At 52.7% G+C, this 21,125-nt stretch overlaps 7 protein-coding genes across 7 annotated transcripts; 3 read left to right on the plus strand and 4 right to left on the minus strand.

The window, feature by feature from the left end:
• The first annotated feature begins 518 nt into the window (after positions 1–518).
• PSV08DRAFT_309977 (Molybdopterin biosynthesis MoaE) lies at positions 519–1,288 on the plus strand. Its single transcript, XM_014228524.2, has one exon. The coding sequence runs from the start codon at positions 698–700 to the stop codon at positions 1,208–1,210; it is 513 nt and encodes a 170-aa protein (XP_014083999.1). The 5' UTR covers positions 519–697; the 3' UTR covers positions 1,211–1,288.
• Positions 1,289–1,514: 226 nt separating this feature from the next.
• Positions 1,515–3,435, plus strand: PSV08DRAFT_410640 (TLD-domain-containing protein; the record flags this gene model as incomplete). Its single annotated transcript, XM_014228525.1, has 2 exons — positions 1,515–1,557; positions 1,604–3,435. The coding sequence occupies 2 exons, from the start codon at positions 1,515–1,517 to the stop codon at positions 3,433–3,435; spliced, it is 1,875 nt and encodes a 624-aa protein (XP_014084000.1).
• Positions 3,436–3,828: 393 nt separating this feature from the next.
• Positions 3,829–4,161, minus strand: PSV08DRAFT_352964 (ribosomal protein L36-domain-containing protein; the record flags this gene model as incomplete). Its single annotated transcript, XM_014228526.3, has 1 exon — positions 3,829–4,161. The coding sequence occupies one exon, from the start codon at positions 4,159–4,161 to the stop codon at positions 3,829–3,831; it is 333 nt and encodes a 110-aa protein (XP_014084001.2).
• A 607-nt stretch (positions 4,162–4,768) lies between these two features.
• On the minus strand, positions 4,769–6,853 carry PSV08DRAFT_392701 (uncharacterized protein; the record flags this gene model as incomplete). Its single annotated transcript, XM_066093538.1, has 3 exons — positions 4,769–6,021; positions 6,108–6,358; positions 6,655–6,853. The coding sequence occupies 3 exons, from the start codon at positions 6,851–6,853 to the stop codon at positions 4,816–4,818; spliced, it is 1,656 nt and encodes a 551-aa protein (XP_065948939.1). The 3' UTR covers positions 4,769–4,815.
• A 769-nt stretch (positions 6,854–7,622) lies between these two features.
• On the minus strand, positions 7,623–9,736 carry PSV08DRAFT_205043 (uncharacterized protein). Its single transcript, XM_066092050.1, has 2 exons — positions 9,627–9,736; positions 7,623–9,577 (listed from the first exon to the last, which is right to left on the minus strand). Exons 1-2 carry the CDS (start codon positions 9,684–9,686, stop codon positions 8,003–8,005), a joined length of 1,635 nt encoding a protein of 544 aa, XP_065948940.1. The 5' UTR covers positions 9,687–9,736; the 3' UTR covers positions 7,623–8,002.
• A 143-nt stretch (positions 9,737–9,879) lies between these two features.
• On the minus strand, positions 9,880–10,951 carry PSV08DRAFT_310002 (uncharacterized protein). The gene has a single exon (XM_014228529.2). The coding sequence runs from the start codon at positions 10,899–10,901 to the stop codon at positions 10,113–10,115; it is 789 nt and encodes a 262-aa protein (XP_014084004.1). The 5' UTR covers positions 10,902–10,951; the 3' UTR covers positions 9,880–10,112.
• A 2,858-nt stretch (positions 10,952–13,809) lies between these two features.
• On the plus strand, positions 13,810–14,581 carry PSV08DRAFT_392713 (uncharacterized protein). The gene has a single exon (XM_014228530.3). The coding sequence runs from the start codon at positions 13,874–13,876 to the stop codon at positions 14,366–14,368; it is 495 nt and encodes a 164-aa protein (XP_014084005.2). The 5' UTR covers positions 13,810–13,873; the 3' UTR covers positions 14,369–14,581.
• The last annotated feature ends 6,544 nt before the right edge of the window (positions 14,582–21,125 follow it).

The following is a 21,125-nucleotide window of genomic DNA, read 5'->3' on the forward strand; positions in this document are numbered from 1 at the left end:
AATCAAGCAGCGAGCCCCTTTGGACAAACAAGAGTCTCGAAGTGAAGCACTAGCCACGGTAGTCATCTGACGCGAGGCTGACCGTTGGAGCTAATAAGCTATGCAATAGCATGCTATCCACGGGGCCACGCCGGAGACTTAGTGCTCCACATGTGACGATGCAGGTCGCCGATCGGCGCTAAGCGAGCCTTCCCGTTGAGCTATGACGGCATTTCCGACATTGCTTCCGTCCCGTCTGCTGCGAACACGCGCCTCAGGCACAAGTGTGGTGTATACATATACATATGTACATACTATATGTATATGCACGCATACACACACACCCAGACTTGCGGTGCCCGGAAAATTCATGCGCGCAACACGTCCCTGAGCGGTAAGTGGTCAAGCATCTCGTGTGGCGTCACGGTTGGTCAGCTATGGCGGGGTCCAGCTGATAGCACCCTTATCTTGGAAGGGCACATGCAGAGTTATTTCTTTTGCTTCGCAACTGCGTCTCCAAAACATTCAGGTACTTCATCACTCTAGTTGTCCAGTGGAGATATACCCGTATGTTCAAGGCGGATCCGGTGCACTAACATGGTTTGCCCAGAAAGTCTACTTTCAACGCTAGCTAGCCGCGCCTGTATCCACAGAGCAGTCCCTAGGGCTTTTATTTGAAAAGGAATACAAGCAATAGCCAAGTCCAGCAGAAGCCGACATGTCAACCACAGAATCCCAGTCCTACACCCCTGACATACCCTCGGAACCTGTTATCAAAACCACCGACAACATCCATGTAGAGCTTACTCCCCACGACCTCGACTCTCTCGCCGCCACGCGCTTTGTCCGCTCTCCATCTGCAGGTGCGACTGTGCTCTTCATAGGCACAACGCGCGATTCCTTCAACGACCAGCCCGTCTCATCATTGTCCTATACATCATATGCGCCCCTCGCCATCTCGACCCTGTTCAAAATCGGTACCTCGATACTTGCCAAGCACTCTTGTACCAAAATCGCCATCATCCACAAACTAGGTGAATGCCCAATTGGTGAGGAGAGTATCGTGATTGCTGTCTCCGCCCCACATCGACAAGCGGCGTGGAGGGCAGGCGAAGAGGCGCTCGAAGAGACAAAGGAGAGGGCAGAAATATGGAAGCTAGAAAGATTTGAAGGTGGTGAAGGGGTTTGGAGAGCAAACCGAGACGGCCAAAAAGGAGTCAAAGTGGGATAGAGTTGTGTTCTGGACTTTGTATAGATAAGAGCACGCCTCTAAATACATAGCGCGTGCTTGAATGATATGTACACAAGATATTGGCATCTCACAAAATTGCACGCAATGCTTGCATTAAGAGAAGACGTCTTTTGCATACGACCCAATGCCTCAACCACAGATCCAGAAAGAACAGCCCTCTTCCTCGGCGTTACCGGAGATAACCCACATGCCGTCATTGCTTGTCAGACACCAACGTCGAGGCAGCAGCTTCACGAATCATGCAGGACACACTACAGCCGAATACCGCCTTATCTACGCCATCATGGGTCAAGGAGAGTCGCACGAAGCGCCTCGGCTAACACTAGGTATGTGTCCGCCAAACTCTCCGCTCTTCAATCTAACACCAGCCAGAGCAGCTCTCCCAAGCCATCGCTGAGCGATTCGCACAGAAAAGCTTCACGCCCCTCGAGCTCTACTGCTTCAACTCTGTATTCCGCTCGCTGGCCGACACGCAGTCTGGGGTGCACTACTGGAGCGAGACTACATTATGCCGATTCTTGGAGCTTCCCGACGCGCTGGGCGTGGGCTCGGTCGTCTTCCAGATGGCGAGTTACCTTGGGGCCTTTCCGCTGCCAAGTCAAGCCCCTGCCATTCTCACACACGAAGCGCTGCTCAAGGTTGTCACGATATTGACGGAGAGATATGGGGCGGTGGTTAAAAAGAGAGGGAGAGAGATTTGGTTAAGGGAGATATATCGTAGTTTGGCGATATATGACAAGGGGATACAGTCGAGCGTGGAAGAGAAAGAGAAAGAGATGGCCAAAGATACGGTCAATCGGGGTGGCAATAATTTGGGGTTTGCGGTCGATGCACCCGAGGATGGGGATGAGGGAGAGGACGAGGACGAGGACGATGAGCTGGTGTTGGCTGCACTCGAGTCCATGGATGCGATTGATGCATTCAAGCAGGGAGATCACACTAACGTCCACCACTCCATTATACCGACAGACAACTTCTTGAAACTGGTGGAGCTGCTGCTTCTCATTGCGCCGATAGATGCACAGCAGAGTCTCTCGAGTTTAGCACCGGATCTATCAGACGACAGAGTCGAAGAGCTTCGCCGTGCTGCACATGTTATACTGTCATCTTTTGGCGTCGAAGACCATCCAGGAGTCACATATCGCGTCTTCAATGCTGTCGTCTCAACAACGCTTCCCTACCTTTTCAACGGCCTCAATCCACTATTCGAGCACTTCCTTTTCGCAAAAGACTTTGACCTTTCCAAACGCAAGCCTGGTTCCACATCCCCAACACAAGAGAAGCACCCCGTTATCCCGCCACCCAAAGCAGAACTGGAGCCAGTCCTCCGTGAACCAGGCGAAATACTAAATCTAACTACCTTAAGCCAACTATCATTCTTCATCAAAGGTAGCAACCTCTTCCGACGCCTCCGCCCCCTCTACAGCGGCAACACCCACGGCTTCAGCATGGGCTCCTTTGAGAAACAGGTCTTCAACTGGCGCGCTCCCACCATCCTCCTTGTCAAAGGCCGTCTCCTCCCGGCCACTCCCTCTAGCACCCGCGAACGGGCACTCCAAGACATGCTGCCACCCAAGCGCCACGCAGATAGCATTACGCCCCCCTCACCCAACCAAACCCTCATCTACGGCGCGTACATTCCCTCACAGTGGAAACACACGGGCAAGTCTTGCTTCGGCGACTCAACCACCCAACTCTTCCAACTCTCGCCTACCCACGACGTCTTTTCCGCGTCGTCGTACAGCACAGATTACACCTACTTTAATAAATCGCCAACCCAACCTGCAGGCATCGGCCTCGGTACCCCCGTCCCCGCTCAATCAGCAGCAACCTCCTCATCATCATCCTACTCTTCGCATTCCGTCTTCCGCCCCGGCCCCATCTCCCTGCATCTCGACGACGCGCTCGAATTCGCAGTCTTTACGCATTTGGCCGAGGGTGGCGGCTCGTTTCTTCCGTCGAAATTGCCGGCGAGGAAGGGCAAGGATTGGCAGGATCGATTCGAGATTGAGTGTCTGGAGGTTTGGGGGTGTGGCGGGGATGAGGTGGCGGAGCAGCAGAGGAAGGAGTGGGCGTGGCAGGAGAGAGAGGCTGAGGCGAGGAGGAGGGTTAATTTGGGGACGGGCGATGTGGAGATGGATAGGGAGTTGTTGAGGATGGCGGGCATTATTGGGGGTGAGAGGAGTGGGGGAAGTATGGGGTGAGATGGAAAAGGGGGGTTTGTTTCGTGGGTGTTTAGGAAGGGGGAGATAGTGGTATGGAGTAATGATACAGGTAGACTTTTTTGGGGGGGTAAGAAGGATATTTAGACCTTAATCCGCATTCAATGTCCCCAAATGTAGTTTTCGTGCAATAGCGGAGTAATCCATATATTTCCAGGTATTACCCTCTCTTTCAAAATATTTCCAAAATAAAAAAAACGCCCATAATGCTTCTAGCACATGTATATCGTACATGTTTCCTTTGCCCTGCACTTTCCCCGACTCAAATCATTCCATCCTACATCATCATCCCTGCCTACATTCCACCATTAGCCTTCTCTCTTCATCTTTCCCCCTCTCCCCAAAGGTGTCGCCCCCGCCCTCCAAAAAAAAAACTCACCTCTGCTTATGCTTTGGATTCTTGGAACAAATAATATACACGTAGCGACCCTTTTTGCGGCGCACGCTCTTGCACCCTTCACACAGTTTCTTGACCGAGCTGCGGACTTTCATGCCGCGCGTCTGGCCGAGGCCCAGGCCATTGAAGCGCGAGGCGAGATTGCCAATGTTGCTGGTGGGCAGCGAGGGGCGTGCGAAAAGGCTGGGGCGCAGGCAATTGCAGCTGGGCGTGTGGATGTGCATGCGTTGCGTGGTGGTGCGCTGGGTGAGGAGAGGGGCGCGCGTGGGGAGCGCGCGGCGCAGGGGGACGGTGAGGGCTCTCGAGAACATCTTTTTGGGGGGGGGGGGGGGGGGGGGCGGGCGGAATAAGAGGGCGTTTGCGGGTGGATTGGGTGGGTGGAGGCGCGGCGGCGGCGGCGGGGAGGGTGGGAATGGTGTTGGAGGTGTTTTCGGAAAAAGTGTGCCAAGGCGCTAGTGGGGGGTTATGAACTGAGGGATGGGGGTTGTTTGGATGGGGTTTGGTGGGGCTGGGGTTCGAATGAGATCTTTTTTTTTCTTTGATTGTATATTTTGGTTTTCTTGGGGGGGGGGGAGATATCTGGGGAAATGTCTGGTTACATTGGTAAGCGGGTTTGATGAGATACATAGTACTTTACTTTCAGTGCCTGAACCGTCAAAGACTTCTTCGAGGATGGGTTCTTGGGAACAGTAATATTCACATGTAAAGAAAAATTCATTATAAATGAGAACGCCCGTACTGCTCTGGATTATGTCGGACAACTTATATATGTATAAAGTATTCCAACGTAAGAAAATGCAACATAACTCCTACTCCATCACAACAAACCAAACTTGTCAGACACATGATAGATGAGACACCGGAAATTCCATCCCATCTTCGATGAAGATACATGGCACCCGAGTACCAATAAGGTCCCTGACCACAATTTGATTGCTTGGGTATCAACTACTGGTGGACAAACCTCACTTGCCGTCCCCTATTATATCCCGTGCCGCATCCTTCACTCTCTCACTAGAATCCACAAGCTGCTGTGCCGCCGTTTGAATCGATTTGCTTTCCCGCTGCATAGTCCTGACTGCACTTTCGAGTGTCTGCGTGCGGGAGCGGAGCCGATTAATTTCCGCTCGGAGAACATTAACAGTCTCGGTTTGCGACGAGGACGAAGGAGCATGATTCTGGGGCGTCGATTCGCCCGGTACTGGGGAATAATTCGAGGTTGCATGGTGTTCTGAGCCAGGTGTTAGTGTGACGTGATGCTGGTCACCAGTCACCATGGCTTCTTCAAGCACGCGGATCCGCTGCTCCAACTCCATCCTCTCTATGTCCCATTTTTTCTTGTCATCTGCTCCTTGAGACTGCAGGCGATTTGCCATCTCCATGATGCGCATGTACTGTGCTCCATTTGCAATCAACTGGCGTCGAGCTTCATCCCGGCTCTGCTGCAGCTCCTCGACTTGTCCTTCAAAGGCTACCACTTGACTTTGTAATTTTTCCTTTTCGTCCGTCAAACTATTGATCTCACAGTCACTGACTTCAAACTTCTTTTCAAGAGTGGCGCATTTTGTTTTCTGGCGTTCGAGTTTCTGGAGAAGATTGTCGTATTCGCGCTGGAGAGTTCGGAATTCTAGCGTCTTGATGGTCACCTGGTGCTGTAGGTCCTGCAAGAGAGTGTTCTGTGCCGAAGCGTGAGTGTATGTGATAGGCGGAGTCATTGACGACAGGCTTTGAGAACTTGAGAAGTTTAGCGACGATGGCGAAGGCAATATGGTCGGGTGTACTGGCTGTGTAGCCTGTGTTGGTGGTGATTGTGGAAGCATGTACATTGCTCCAGAGGGCGCTGCTGTTTGCTGTGGCGAGCCCCCGACAGCTATTGACGCTATGCCATAGGGATTTCTTCTAGAGTCCTCTGGAGAGGCATTGGAATGCGTAGAATATCCATACTCATGATGAAATGGGTACGGTCTTCTCGGCGGAGACTGTTCCTCGCGTTCCTCCAGATGGTGTTGGGCTCTCCGCATATCTGGCGAGTCCTCGGGCGGAGATTGTAACCTCGTGGTATGTATCGGCTCCTGCTCTAAGTGCTCCTGCAGTCGGATGTTACCCTCATGCACGCGATCGAGAGCCCATTGCAGTAACTCTTCGACCTTGGCGTGACTGGAGGTGGGTGGCTATTAGCGCGCATCAGCATTGTCATTTCTTCAACAGAGGCTGACGTTACTTATCAGCAAGTGTGAATGCGTATTGAACCGCTTACCTGAGACAAGACTTGTAGCTCTGTACGCGTCAGATCATTGACTTTATGTACTAACTCGCCCAGGTCTGTGGCAAGTTTGTGCATCAAAGAGCGTGAATTTGAGCATACCTGGCCCCTGCAATCAGGTGGACAACAAGTTACTGGCCTTGGTGCAGACACCTGCTGAGGAATAGGATCAGGATCCACGGCCCGCTTGGCGCGTGGCGGGCTGGCGCGCGGTTCAGGAATCAGCGAAGGGATTGTTGAGAGCTCTGTAATCGTTTCAGCTACGAGTACGAATGAGCGAGTCGCAATTCCGTCCTTTGAATGGATGGAGAGCAACACACGAATAATAATCATAGCCTGTGCTCCAGCTTCTTGGTTGGCATGATTTACATCTAGTAAAGAAACATAATGGTACCTGTGTGGTGTTTGTGTGCACTCTGTCTTGGATGATGTTCGAAAACATCGAAAAGAGAATGAGGTCCACGTTCAGATCTACTCAACCCGAGTGGCGGCAGTGGAGGCGAGCACTGTGAGGCGATAGTGACAGGGCAAGCTGAAATACTGTGTGAAGAGGCGAGAAGTGGTGGCAGTACCCGACGGTCTAGAGCAGGGCTGTCGCGAGCAAAGAAGCCGGCTTGTGGCGGGAGCGGGGAAACCTGCTGAGGAAGGGAGGCAGCCAGGATTGAGCTTCGACGCTTTGTTTGAACGCTAATGCTTTCCTCGTTCTCCCATGGTCGTTTATCGCCCGCACGAGAGTCCATGGATATACCTGGCCTTGTATTCGCCTTCTATGAGCAGATGCTGACGCCGCCTCGCGCCATTCGGACTTGCGAATTACTTTTTGGGTATCAGCAGTGATCAATTTTGAAGAACACCACAGGCCTTCTCAAGGCCTTGCAGGTGCTGAGAGATTACTAATGACAGGTGAAACGCGTGCGTATAGGCCTGGAAAAAGGGGACGAGTGCTGCGCATAAACTTAGCAGCCGTCTGGATATGGAACCTATCCCGGAACGGCGCCAACACTACAACGGAAGCACATGTGGATAATCGAACGTAACGCACATTGGAAACGCAGTAGTACATTCAGTGTGGCGGACTACCTGGAGCGAAGGCCACTACCATGAACTGTCAGTGTACCCAAAGTGCACCGCCAGTACGTAAGCAAGTAGTCAACGCCACTGCTGTATCATACCCTGGTTGTATTCATAGAACTCGCGAGTAGGAGAAGCCAAATCTGTGCAAAGGAGGCCACTAAAATAACAAAAGTGCTTGGGTGGGCGAGCTGGTCACGAGAAAGGGGGGGTCGATGCAACAACACTTTGAATCCGCTGGCCTTGGCAAAAACATGCCGAGTGGTGCAACTAGAGTCCGGAAAGTGGTGAAATTCCAGCAAAGGCAATGACAGCAAACAACGAGATGATGTTGCGTGGGGATGAGTGCTGAGTAAGATGGGTGGATAATTGTTGGTAATGATGAGTGCCACCTTGTACGAGGTTAGCGCTACTTAGTCACTCTTAAACAAACAAGGCCTCCCGAAGTCTTGTCATGCCATTTATGGAAGCTAACCGAAACCCGTTGCCGTCTGGTCTTTGCTGCACTTGCGCATTCCTCAAAAGATAACCGCGCCGGTAATTTTCCAGCCTCAGAGGCAGCGGTAATACATTAGCAATGTCCAGCTAGCCATACCCGAATCCTTGTCGCTTGGTTGCGTGCTACAGGCATGTTGGAATGTGTCATGGATAATCATGTCTGGCCACGGTAGTACAGCACAACAACTATGACTAAGCTTCCTTGAGCAAACATGCCGCGGGAGCCGCTTGATAGGCAGAAGATGCATTTGCGCATATTTGGGTATACGTGAAGGAGAACCTTAAGGATGCTTTCCACCTGGCTTTGGCCATCCATAATCTTAATCTCTCCAAGCAGCCATCTCCCCTCCGTTGTCCGATGCATGCATGCCGACGTCCCGCGCAATGGTCCGCAGACGGTCTTCCACCCAAAGCCTCTCCCTTGAAACGACTTCAGCCTCTATCTTCTGCATTATCTGCAGCTCTTCTAGGATCCCACGCAAGATGGTGGTGCATGCGTCGACCATGGATGCAATGCTCGATCCGGGCGTCGGTAGCGCCAGCCTCTCTAAATCACTAGCGAATGCAGTTAACTTCCGGATCAGCGCTGCAGTTTCCGCCTTCCATGAATCTCCGAGGCCTTCGATCGTTCCAAGGGCACTGCTTCCACCAACATGACCTCCCCGGGCAGACCGTATCTCTTGCACCCACGAAATCCATTGCTCAAAATCTGCTACAAGACGCTGGAGACGACCGCCTGGCTCGACCAGCGACGGAAGCTCATGAAGAGGTTCTGAGAGAATCTGAACATGTTCGACTAAACCTGCCGTTGAGCCGCCATTGCTCCATTCAAGTAAGGATTGGAGATTCTTCTGTTCTTGACCAGTCCGTTCATTTTCTAGCATGACCTGATGCAAGCTAGCAACCTCGTCAAACTTGGAGTGCAAAGCACGCTTTGCACTCTGCTCCCAGCGCTGACTCACGTCCGCAGATGACCGATGTAAAAGATGGAGTTGAAGTAGGTCGGACTGCAGACTGACTATCTCGGGAGGAAGTGAATGAGATACAGGCTGAGGAGCGGGGTGAATGAATGAGGCAGTCGGGGCTTTGCCGGTCTTGCGTGGTGTGAAGTGCTGTTGAAGGGTACTGAAAGCGGGCCGACTGGTCTTCTTAGCTTCCTCTACAGCGGGCTCTTTCCGCTTTGGCTGAATCGCAGAAGGTTCTTCAGACTTGAATGTCACACCACTACCAGCAACAGCAGCTGGTGCATCGGACCTAGTCCTGACACTTGCCGTGCGTCCTAATCCTGTGGTCCTTGCTGATATTCTGGAAGTGCTAGGTACTGTATCTGCAGAGGTATTGCTGGCCTTTGTAATACGGCTTGGTGCTGCGGAAATAGATTTGGGACGCTCTGTGCCGGCAGTTGCCTTGGCAAGATCCCGTCTCCCGGTCGATATAGTACTAGTAGACTGTGTACGAGCGTGGCTGCTTAGTGCTGAGGACTGGCCTATCTGAGATGTAGCAACTGGCTTCCGTAATGATTGAGACCTGCCCAGCCCGATCTTTTGAGGCTCAGCAAGTTTGCTTACTGAAGTAGGTGGACGTATGGAGCGGGAGCTTGTCTTGTCACCCTGAACAGCCGATTGAGACGAAGGAGTACCATGCTGGTACACTGCTCGTGGACGAAGCCGTCCCGGCGCCGCGCCTGCAGCCAGGTCCTCTTGTGTTGACGTTGTAACCTTTGGCGGTGACTGGGTATCACTTGGGCTGGGGCTCAGGTCCTCGGCCTCAGGCTCAGAAGGCTCCGGAAGGATACTTGAGCGAGTGTTGTATCTGTGCTGCCCTGGTTGTGGAAGCAAGCTGCGAGGCTTCGCGCCCTCTGCATCACTCTGCAACGAGGCGACAGTACCGGCATTCTGGCGTCTGTTAGGTTTTGCCAGGCCATAAGGCGAGACTGGAAATTACCCGGGACCGCGGAGGTGCATTGCTGATCCTTCCTATTTGTGAGACAGGCTTAGCACTCATGTTGACGCAGGCAAAGTTATCGTCGTGGATAAGCTGGGCTGGTGTTCGTTGTCGAGCAAGTTGCAAACACACGACACATGGGGATGTTGACGGGGCCAAAGCTCGGGGCATCTAACGCTAAGCCTAAAGGGGACTGAGGTTGTTATCGATAGCTGTTCAGGTATGACGATGAAAGCAGAGGGCTTTGAGACTAAGTGAAAAATGTCGTAGATGGTTCGTAGTCTATTGTACCTAAGCTGACTGCCTGACACAATGCTTACTTGGTGATGCGGTCGTCCAGCTACATGATGGATTTCCTGTCGTGAAAGCACAACCGCATGCAACTCCGAGTGGGGGTCACGCACATGCAATTGCAAAGAGGTCCCGCCTTTGCCGCTGCAAGCGACGTAGCACAGAGTGAGAAAGGATACTTTGCAAACCTCATGCTCACAAGCTGCCGCGACGAGCTGGAAAAGACACGCCCTCGATAGCAGGGTAGTCAACGAACCAACTTACCCGCTCTCCGCCCTTGTGGTTCACCAGACCGCACGGCAACTGCTGTCCCTCATCGGTATCAAATATCTGGCGCATAATATCCTTCTTTCCTCCGCCAGTTGCCACAAAGGCAATCTTCAATCCGTGTTGCGCAACGGGGAGCGAGATGGTGATACGTTTTGGCGGAGGCTTCGGAGAATCGGAAATGGGGAGAACCCATGCTTCGGTTTCGCGCAGAAGGTCAGAGCCTGGAAACAAGCTGCAGGTGTGTCCATCGGGTCCGCAGCCCAGTAGAAGCAGGTCGAACAATGGTAGCTTTACGCTGTCGCGGGCAGCAAAAACGCTGACAAGCGTCTTTTCGTACTGGTCGGCAAGTTCTTGTACATCGTCGAGATATTTGACGTCGATTGGATAGACCTTGGGTGTCCCTAATTCTTGCGGTATCTTATCCAGAAGCTCCTCCTTGACCAATCGGTGGTTGCTGTCTTCATGGTCGAGTGGCACGGCGCGCTCGTCGGCATAGAAAATTTCCCATTTATCGAATTGGATCTTGCCTTCGCCATTGGTCTCCTTCAGAAGCGCTCGCGCAAGCGTCTTGGGCAGAGAGCCGCCGGAGACTGCGACACGGAAGACATGATGACGGTCGAGGGCGGCATTTTGGGCATCGAGCACGTAAGCACGCAGGCTTGGGGCAAGCTCGGCGGCACTCTGAAAGGCGTATAGATTCGGAGGCTTTCCCATTGTGCGAAAGTGTGTGTGTATGTGTGTGTGTGTGTGTATAGTGTTGGTGGAGTGAAGTTTGCAGGCGCGCGGTGGAGGGGTTGGCCTGGTGGTGGGGCTATTTGCCGGTATTTCGTGTAGCGGGCCAGTGACGATAGTGACGTGCGCAGCGGTTGCTTGACTGGTTTCGTCGACTCTACGTAAAAACAACACGGAGAGAAAAGACGGAGCTGATAACGAAGAAGGGGTGGGGGACTGCCTACGAGATGAAATCGAGGTGCAGTCGCCCCTCGTAGCCGGCGTTCATTTTGAGCAACCCGTGCAGCTGTTTCCGTGGCAGACGTCGCATTGCTCTCTGGCCTGTCATGGCGCGATTTGCGCGATTATTAGGGCTATCGCAAGGCGCCAGAACAAGACATTCAAGAAGCCCTGGTGAGAGGATGGAAAGAACAGCAACAGAAGTATATTTTTCTACAGCAGACAGGTGAGCACTGCACATGACCGTCACCGTCAAGCCACCAATGAAGAACGTTTGGACAACGGGAGGCATTTAGGTCTAGCCCATGATGCAGTCATGTGATTTGTCCCCGCTACTCTACATCAACACATGTGCACGACGTATATGTATGTACTCTATCGAGCCGGGGAGACATGCTGAAAGCCGGTGGGCTAGAGAAAACGGATGGGAATGGGCGTGCGTGCATTCCGCTGTACGCCAACTCGTAGTCGGTGCATGTGTGCCCATCTGGCGGTAGGCTAGAATGAGAGGGAGGGGGTTGCAAACTGTGGCTCCTTTGTCTGCTTTTTCACTCTACTGCATGTCGAGCAAGATTTTGGGAGCATCGTGTACCAGACATTTGTGAGCACGTTTGAGTGCACTACTATACCTAAAACATGGTCCAGAGGAACGATGTGCATTGTGCATGTTCGAACCACAAAGAACCACGTCTACCTCTTGACTTGCTTTTTGTCACCCGAGAAAAAGCAATAAGCATATTCCTGACCGGGAATAGGTATATTGGCCAAGAATACGGTGTTTACTAGGACCCGTCAACTGCCGGAAACATGGTGCAAGTGCGAGGCTCAGATCAGACCATGTATAGTTTCAATGGGAGCGCTCAGGTGGATAGTGGCTAGGCACGAAGGAAAAGCCTCTCGGTTCGGACAAAGCGAGGCAGATCCTGTACCAAAAACATACAAGGCGGTCCCAAGCCCAGACTTTTCAGGGAAAAAGGGGTATAGAGGACGATAACGGGCGACGCTCCAATGAATGGTTGCCACAAGATGGTGCGCTGTTTTGCTTGGACCAAATGGAAGTTATTCAACAGAGGCATTGTTGCACGGGGCGTGCAGGGCTAGGCCATGCAACGCACGGTTGAAGGCGCACCCTGAGGAGTGTGATTGCGACCCAAGGTCGACTGCTGGGAGCGCCTTTATGCAGGTCCACGTCGACATTGAAACACGCAACGAGCGAGTATCACTGGGCAGAATGCCTCCGAGATGTGAGGCAAGGTTTAGAGCGGCGGAGCCATGGGTAGAGTGCCGTTTGTCCCGTGCTGTTTGAAACGCCATGGTAGGCAGGCGGGGGCCGGGCATGTCTGGCACAGTCGCATGTTTGATGAAGCGGTGAAATATGGAAGAAAATTGATCCCGTTTTGAGCAGGGCAGACAAGATGGATGGTTAGGGGATGGTTAGGGGATGGAGCAGCGGGTGGGTGGGGGCAAAAGTTGGGGGAGATGTGTAAGTAGTATATGCAAGCAATGGATGAGTGGAAAAGCGCCTTCCGTCTTGACTTGCTTGCTTGCTGCTGCTAAGGCAGTGCTAGTCATAGTGCAGGGGCCTGGCATGTTCAAGGCGGTTCCTACAACGTGACCTGGTGTTCACGGCCGTGGATCTAGACCGCGAGCCAACGGTTCGGCCCGCTAAGAGGCCGACAATGGGCGAACAACCATAGGGTGCGAGAATGGCGGCCGCAAAGTCCGCGGTGGGAGCTGGAATCCATGGCTGGGAGAGAAACTACCACATGGGGAACGGGTTTGTCGACGGGCAGAGGTGCAGGTGGTGTTGGGCAAAGGGCCGGTGGGGTCGGCAAGCGGAGAGGAGGGGGTGGGTAGCAATACAGTAAGTATACAGTAGTAGGCATACGCGGGTTACTTCGGAGCAGTGGGCGAAGCGGGCGTTCCGGGCTGGGGCATGTGAGTTGATTAGGTCTGTTTGGTATAAGGATGCGACGACGGACGGCTGCGGTCGGTGGTTGCGCAAGCCGTGGGTTGCTGAGCAACAGACAGCGGGGGGCTGTGCCAGGCACGTACGCACGCGCGCATTCAGTCCGTTCAGTCCGCTCAGTCCGTCAGTCCGTCAGTCAGTCGGCCGCATAGTAGTGTGGATGTACACAGTCAGCCGTAAGCAGCCGGCATTGAGTGAGGGCGAGGGCGAGGGCGAGGACGTGGTCCGGAGGGCGAAACGGCTGTGGCAGTGGGCAGCGACGGGGCGGGAGCAAGCGTGCATGTTCAGTTTCAGTTTGTGGGTGCGGCCAGAGGTGGCGGCGATGTGTGTGTGCGTGTGGGCTTGATCTCGATGTCGACTAGCAGCAGCTAGCAGCAAGCAGAAACTAGCAGACGCCTCGGACGGCCAGACAGCCAGCGTGAGGGTGAGGAGTGGGCAGGTGGCCATTCCATCTGCATTGGGCGGCGGTGCAAGGGAGGCCGGGATCGAGACCACACCCTGGATCGCCAGTTGCACGCCCTCGCTCAGCCGGTAACCCAAGGCAGCCAGGCCGTGTGAAGAGCCCTTGGGAGCCCTGGGGAGCCCTGGGGAGCCCGGCACCGTCGCAGTCGCACGCCCAGCCACATGCCAATCACTGCTCGTCTGGCCCTGGCCCATCGTCCGATGTGCTGTGCGAGCATATATCTACCCGGCTGCGATCCCTCGTACTGTCCGCTGATTCACGCCCCCCGTCACCAAGAGCACAGAGACATCCACTCGACAGACCATGACGGCACATCACCTCGCTTCAGACGACCTGTCCACCCTGCCCACCACCCTATCCACCACCCTATCCACCACCCCGTCGCTCTGCTACTTCAGCATCCTGCCCGCCGCACACTTTTCCGCAGAGACGCCCTCGACCAGCCCGGTGTCCGAGTACCAGGCCTGCACGCCCTCAGACCCCGCCCACCCACTGCTGGCCTTCCGTCCAGGCCCTCCGTCGTCCATGTCCCCCGACGCCGACGCGGAGCGTCTGCTGCAACTGCAAACCGACGCCTCGCACCGCCCCTCGCCAGATCCTCTCCAGCCACAGCACCGCGCCTCAAGTGCCTCGTCCAGCAGCTCCAACAGCTCGGCCTCCAGTTCCAACTACACGCCTCCGTCGACGCTGTCGTGTTGCCGCTGCCGCCGCCAGTGCCTGGCCAACATGTACCAGATTGGCACCAACCGCTACTACTGCAGCCACTGCGCTAGGATGACTGGCTACAGCGCTGGCTGAAGCCTGTCCCCTGGCCGCCCCACACTGTTCGCTACAAGTACACCGACGCGGCTAGGCCGCTGCTCCGCTGCCTGGATGCGTCCATCCATCCACTACCTCGTGCATGCATGGCTCGACAGCTTCTTTACCACAAACACTCTTGCATGCACATGTCTGTGCCATCAAGGCGCCCGTCACTACTGCGACTATCACTATCACCCCATTGCTGGCACTGCCACCTGCATGTTCAGCCGTAGCTTGGAAAACATTGGCACCGAGGAAATAGGACCGAGCGCATGATTATGAAGCGCCACCACTAGAGAGGACCGAGAAAGGAACTGTGGTTAGAGGAAAGAGGGGAAGGAGCGTTGGCAGCGTATATTGATGCCCATCAGCTGGTACACAGTACCTGGTTGCTGCTATCTGCACGAGACAGGGAGGAACATGGGCGCATTGAGCGCCAAGCCAACTCTATGTAGAGCTGGACTTTGCAGCATCACGCTGCACTATAGCCGGCCTGTTTGACCATGAGAGAAGAGAGAGAAATATGATACCCCCCTTGCCATTGTATACAAGAGTGTTTCAAGTAGTGTCTAGATTGATTGAGTGCATTGCATTGTCGTTGTTCGGCAAGTGAGCCGGCACGGCAGTGTCTGTCCAAGTGGTGCGCCTGGTGTCGGGCTGAAGTGATGGGGTGCAGTGATAGGCTGTCAGTGGGGAACAACTAGTACCTGCCAAGCCCCCGTCCAATGTCCACACAGCATCCGCCGATTGCTGGAAACTTCACAAGAGCATGCATGGGGGGGACAGCCACACTAAACCTCCAACGGCTGTAGACCCAACTGTACTTGGTCGCTCTCTACTCATACACCATGTCCATATTCGCATGCTATGCACGCGCATCCGCATTTGGACAAGAGCCGGCCACGGTGGCTGAACATTGGCCGCTAGCAAATTGACGCAAGCAATGTGCAACCACGACAAAGATTGACGATGGCTACGACGACTTGACATGGACGCGCAATATTGCATGGCATTAGGCACGTCAGAATGAAGGCATTGCAAAACATTCTTCGCCCCCCCCCCCCCGCGCAACCCACTGGCCGCTGTCTCGCGTCGCACTCCCGTCATAGAGCCCCACCTTTATCTCACTCTATTCTCCGCGTGCAGTCCCTCATCAATTGTAATGGCGTACGCTTCCGTGCAGGGCGTGTAGATGTTTGCCCGCTACAGTCTAGAGTCGCACCTCCTTGTTGCATCTTCATCGCCGATGCAGATGCGCAATGCTCGCCGCTGATCGCACTGCCACGTCTTTGTTATGCCGGAGCGTTAGGATCTGAGCAGAGCACGGTATTGGTAGCAGGCCAGGCGCTTTTCTTGGTCCTTTGCAGCGTAGGGGGTTTGGCACGGAGCACGCGCAAAAGTCGACTTACATAACACGTCCCTTCTGCCAAGGTGGCGTTCGCTAAGCGCAATCGCCCTTCCCATATGCACGTAATTGGCCTGATGAGATCGCCCGCCCCAGATTAATTGTGGGTATGGCAATTGTGTAAAATTCGATACCCATCGCGATCCTCACGCCCTTTGCTCCCATCGACAAGAGAAGAAAGAGAGGGAAAGAAAAGAGTGGGGTGTTTGTGTGCACATGCGACGCCACCATCGTCCCGCTTTTCCCTTCAATCGACAAAGCCTTTTCCCCTTCGCGTGACGGGCTGATTCGGATGCAGGTTGGGAGCCGCGTTTACTCCTATCTACTATCTTTTCTCGACCCTCTCCCACTCGCTTGCTCGCTCACGCACGCACACACATCCATATGCACATCCAATATGCAGGCTTTTTGCGGACCCGGACTTTGAGCCAGAGATCGCGGGATCGCAAACAAACTGCCCAATCACGAGAAAGGCTTCCAGCGTCCAATGTTGGTGTCAGACGCCCTTCCGCAGCGCATCGTTGGCTGCCTGCCCTCTCCCCAGATAAACTTCGTTGCAACAAGGTTCGCTGGACCAGTTTGTTATATGCATGGGCGGGAGGTCTGTTTGCTGGTGTTCCCCCCAAAAAAACCTTATTGGGTTATCGAGATCCTGCTATCGATCCGTTAATGTCCACGACTTTGGTTGCGCATCCGGGGATAACGAGATGGCGAGAAGAGGGGAAACACAACCGCACAAGTGTGTTTCGCATGTGTCGAGATCTCGCGATGAGGTTTCCTGGGCCTAACAGGTATCATCCCTCCGCTGGCACTTCTGCTTCACTCTCTTCTTCTCTCCTGGCGCGGCGCTTGCGACATGTGCCGTCATGGGATCTCCACTGGGTCGGAGCCTGCAGTGACATTTGCCTCACTCGCCAAATCACATCATCGCAGAGTGTCGCATTATCACCTCACTTGACTAACAAGCACGCAAACGCGCAGCCCTATCGTGTCACCCGTCCATTACCTCTTGCTCCAAACTATGACACTTGGGGCCTTTCCCCAAACCCTCTTGGCGTTGGTAACCCCGCGCACATTCTCCGTCTTTGACACATCGACGATGTCAGGCGGCCATCGAAGATCTCCCGTATCCGATGTCGATGGGTCTTATTTCCCGCCGTCCGTGCGCACCTTTTTTTCCACCCGCCCTGGCGCTGTTTGACTACTGTTTTTGGGGCGTCTTCCGTCCTTTGTTTCTGCAGACTTTAAAAGGGAATCGAGATGGACAGGCATCATAGTCGTAATGGCCAAACCGCCCGCATCCACGCTTCCGTCTTGATCTGCAACGGGAACCAACCCGTGCCGATGCCGATGCATAACCCTCTGCCATCGACGAGGACGAACAGGTCCCAGCACCCCGGGTAAAGTAAAAAAATCGCTACGCTTCCTTCAAACAGCCCGCGTTTGCCATTATGTTTTCTTTCTCACCCACCCTTGACCTAAGCTATTCCCGCCAACCTTATTCGCTCTCTAGCATGCGGTACGATGCATGTCGAGAACACACCATTCAGCTCCTCAAGTCGCATCACAAACGCCTCAACTCGTCGGAGTTTAGATAAGGCCAAGCCCGCTAGCTTCGCAGTCTTCTAGGTTAGATCTGTGCTAGCGACCAACTTACGCAAGAAAAAAATCAAGCTGCAAGCAAGAAAAATAAACGGCCTTGCTTCTATCCCTTGTTTTTCCCATGCGCTACGTAACCCGCATGAACCTGACTCTCTTTTTTTCCGCAAAAGACAAGTCTCCACACCGGTCTGGGCCCTTCCATTTCCGCATCTGACTCTCCTCACCTTCCCCTTCTTCACACTACCATGTCGAGTAATCCACACGTTGTCGCAAGAAGACAAGAAGCCAAAAAAAAGGTATATCACCTTCCTTTATTTAATTCTACGCGCTACATCCGGCCACTTTACCCAGCAACCAGCAAAAGTCTCCTCTTAGCCCAATGTTGCCCCGAGTAACCCATGTTCATTTCCTAACCCGTACCATACCAATCCGCCCTTTTTGCCTTTCGCACCACAATTAAAGTCTGCCCAGGCATCAAACAGCTCTTTTGTTTTATGCAGCAAACTGTTAAGTAAAAAAAAAGGCCCCTCTTATGTATGGAGACATGGGTTTAAAACTCCGCTTTTCCCGGGCCGACTTATTCATGTAAACCCCCCCCCCCTTACCCACGTTTATCTCCACCTAAAATACATACTAAATCTAGTAAGTAAGTCTAATTTTCTCCAGCAGCACCAAAATGCCGTGCATAGCGGGAAGAGACTGGGGGGTGGTTGTTGTCGTTGGTGCGCAAATATGGATAGCGTAGGATTGCAAAACACAAACTACTTTATAGTATCCTCCATATAAGCTATGGAAAGTGTCAGTGCTTCATGCAGGGCATCGGGTGATTCATTGTCCTTTCTTTCTATCTATCCAACTACTATCAAACTTAATCTTAGTAGTATATATTTTTTTTTCTTTGTTTAGTGATCATTTGAAGGTTTGCGGCTTGGCATGCACATGCGCGGGTGCGCGCGGAGAGAGAAGAAAGGTTCGATCATGTGCCGAGGTGCAGGATTCTTTTTTTTTGGCTATGAGTTTTTGTGTAGCTTGGTTTGTTTGTGCTGGAACTGCCGGGGCGGGCAATCGCGCGATGGAAATGGCGTAGGTTAGTTGGCCTTTTGGGTAATACGAGGTGAGGAGGGGGGCGCGCGCGCGCGACGCAGCACGACTTGCTGTTGGGGTAAAGTAAACTATTTGCCTTTAGTATCATGCCTTAGTTTTTTTTTGCGTTTTTTGTTTGTTTTGCATCGAAGATGCTTTTAGTCGTTTTCTTCCGCTATCTACCTCTCTCTACATTTTTGCGGAATCGAGATTTTGTGGAATCGAGATGCAATGAGAGGGTGGGTGGGTTTGTGATGTGGATGACGAGGGAGGGGGTTGGTTGGTTTGGTGGGAATTGATACGGAGTCGGTTGTGTATGTGTGTGTGTCATGCGGGCGAGTCAGGAAATAGTGGACTGTATCGGGGAATCGAGATAACTGCGTAATTTGACTGAGGAGAGACACGAGGTTGTAAGCACAAACGAAGCTAAGATACACATTTGCATTACTCTGGAGTTAGGTGGGTCAAAGACGTCCAACTACGTGACATCAAAGCTGGTCTTTCGCTGCGTAATTACGAGTACGATTGTTTCCTGCTCATGGCAGCATACTGCGTCAACTGAATGCCTAAGCCCGGATGAGCAGGAACAGTGTAAGTTCTGAGTATCAAGCAAGTAATCGGCAATCTTGCGTGGAGCCCTTCATTGCTCCACCTTGTTGTGATCCTTCTCCTCAAAGCTGAGTTCGCGCTTACGAATAGTCGGATAGTGCAAAGTAACACTACCAACAATACGAAAGTTCCTGCCCAACCAAGCACTGTCGGCGACAGACTTCCCAGCCGCACTCGTATCGAGTTCCTTCTTGTTGGAACGGGCAGCTTCTTCGGGCGTACTTATCAGGTTGGCGATGACCTATTTTGCCAATGTTGTGGACGTCGCCCCTAATCGAAGTAGTCAGTTCCTCCGGTACTGCATATGACATGCATCGTGTCCTTCCGCGGTTGGCCTTCAAGCGCAACCTTCCTAACGCCAGCACGCTTTCGCATTAGGTCAGCCGATATGCTGCACGCTGAGCTGCACATGGTGCCAGTGACCATGATCACGTCTTCAGTCGCAAAAAGCTGCTTATAGTTGGAAATCAGGTCACTGCCATAAATGTATTCCTTCGCGGTGTTCCATCTTACGAGGTTGGTGAAATCTATACCCTTGTTCTTAACAGCGCCATGTTGTTGCTTCCAATTCTCCAATGGCACACTGGTGATATTAGTTGAACATTTTCGAAGGGATGGCCCGTTACAGTTTGTATTACGTCTGGTTGTTGGAAGTCCCATAGATGTGAGATGCGTTCTTAGGCCAGGAAATAATTCTCCATCATGATCCATGTGGCGAACCTGGCTGCTAATACAGGGAATATACGATGGTGTCCAAGTGATTTTGTTCAACAATTCAATCAAAATGTCATCGTACACGTAAGGTTTTGGAGACTCCTTAACATCATCAGAAACAGAGACGAGAGGGACAGGGAATGACGCTCTGGAGTTTGGTGTAAGGCTCAATGCTACCGACCAATTGGATAGTATTGCTTTGATTGAAAGGAGCCGACGTCATGCAGTCATATCCCATCTCTACCGGAATCTGGACTCCAGAGTACGTCGTCTTCCCCGCAGCCAGAGCGCTAACTTGGCACAAAGAGTCTAGTTGTTGGCAGCTCGCACATCAAACAGCGATGCGAGGGACGAGCAGGGTGCAGTCGAGTCGTGGGAGAACCCTACAATGGCGGTAAATAGGGGTGCCATTGCATCTATTTCCAGAATCCAGTGAGCTCGAAATAGTACCAGGTTTCACTGTAGCCTCCTTGATTCTTCCCGCGACGAAAACCATTTTATGCTAGCCTGGGCGAGTGACATGGCCGCCTCACTTAGCCCGCCAGTTAAAACCACAAGAAATGGAATTGGTGATATTCCCGTAATTTCAGGATCTCGGAATTTACGAGACGAAGTTATTTTAAATGAATGCTTAAGCAACGCGGTTATGACTGGAGCTGCATCCATGGAGCTTCACCACTAGTAAGAGGAGGTACGTTAGCTTCCATCCGGTTGGTCAACTGGCAGTGACAGTGATGCATACAACTTTAACAATCCCAGCCGTTGGCATACATCCTGGTAAATTTTATATATACAGGTGCGTTAAACTACCTCAAATCATGAGTCCATCCTTGGTAGGGCTGGGAAGTTGCACAGCAAGTATTTCTACCAATGGGTAAGCCGCCGGACTTGTGCAGAGACATTTGCTGACATCACCTGAGCTGCTCATCAAGTCTGGAATTGCCAGTATCAGTGATCAAAATGATTCCAAATTCGTGTGCTTGAAGTATAAATGAACATTTATAGAGTCTCCCAAGTATCCGGTCCGGCGCCTACAGAAACCTTATTTGCGCAAAGTAAGCAAAGCAGCCTATACCACACGACTTCTGATTAGATCTATACCCACAAAAAGAAAATGAGAGCGAGTCTTGCTCGTGATTGCCTAGTCATATAGGAAGTAGTAAGTAATCCACCCGCACGTTCAAAGCAGCGCAAACGAAACATCCCTCTCTGGCACGGTCCCCATGCAACTACCAAGCAAAGACAGCACAAAAACCCAAGGAACCCTGCAGTTAGTTCCTCTCTACAGATATCCCAGCCTTACCAAGACAAGTTTTTTTCCGCTGCCGTACATTTTACCCG

This window comes from Bipolaris maydis, assembly GCF_028858645.1.
Source record: "Bipolaris maydis strain C4 unplaced genomic scaffold PSV08scaffold_9, whole genome shotgun sequence".
Classification (NCBI taxonomy): domain Eukaryota; kingdom Fungi; phylum Ascomycota; class Dothideomycetes; order Pleosporales; family Pleosporaceae; genus Bipolaris; species Bipolaris maydis.